General features: G+C 65.3%; 1 protein-coding gene across 1 annotated transcript in view; it reads right to left on the reverse strand.

The window, feature by feature from the left end:
* LOC104531916 (sodium-dependent phosphate transport protein 2A-like) overlaps positions 1-80 on the reverse strand; it is a gene marked incomplete at its 3' end in the record, with an annotated part of 2,807 nt that extends 2,727 nt beyond the window's left edge. The window contains 1 exon segment of the mRNA XM_029087215.1: positions 1-80. This exon segment is cut by the window's left edge and continues 176 nt beyond it. Coding sequence (XP_028943048.1) covers positions 1-80 — 80 coding nt within the window.
* Positions 81-703: the final 623 nt, after the last annotated feature.

Below are 703 nucleotides of genomic sequence, written 5' to 3' on the forward strand. Positions count from 1 at the left end.
GGGCAGTGCTGGAGCCCAGGGCTGAAGGGCCGATGCGAGAGCAGCCTCAGCTTTCCGTCACTTGGTGCCAGGTGCTTCATCCTCTCCATGAGAGGAGGAGGAGGAGGAGAAGGGCTCAGTGCAGGTGCTGCCAGGCTGTCCCAAACCAGAGGTGAGGCCACACACACATCCACCACCCTCGGAGCCATCTGAGCATCAGCGCGAGGGACCCGGCTCTGCCCAGGGCACGGGCCGTCCTCACCGCCGGGGCGTTGGCAGTGGGTTACGTCAGCACCAGTGCGGTCCCCATGTCCTGTCACTGGTGGTGATGGTGGCACGCGGTCCGGCTCAGCCTGTGCCAGCAGCTCAGTGTGGAGCAGCCAGCAGCGCTGCAAGGGTTGCGCGGGGCAGAGCCCACGTCTTCCCAGCAATGCGACGCTGGGGTGGGCAGGAGCAGAGTGACACCAGCGTTGCTGTCACCACCTCCTCGATGCTGTTTATCATTACCCGCTGTTTATGCATCTCCAGCCAAGTTTCCATCCACCTGTATGGTGCCCGGCCAGCTCGCGTCCACGTCTGCCCCAGGGAGAGCCAAGGGCCAAAGGCCCCTCCAGCCCCCGTGCCTGTGGGGAGCGGGCACTGAGGGGCCACGTGGCTGCCGTGTCCCCATTCCTCCGGGATCATTCCTCCCAGGACCCATCACCACGGACAAGGCAGCTGCCAC

Source organism: Antrostomus carolinensis, unplaced genomic scaffold, assembly GCF_000700745.2.
Source record: "Antrostomus carolinensis isolate BGI_N321 unplaced genomic scaffold, ASM70074v2 scaffold26421, whole genome shotgun sequence".
NCBI lineage: Eukaryota > Metazoa > Chordata > Aves > Caprimulgiformes > Caprimulgidae > Antrostomus > Antrostomus carolinensis.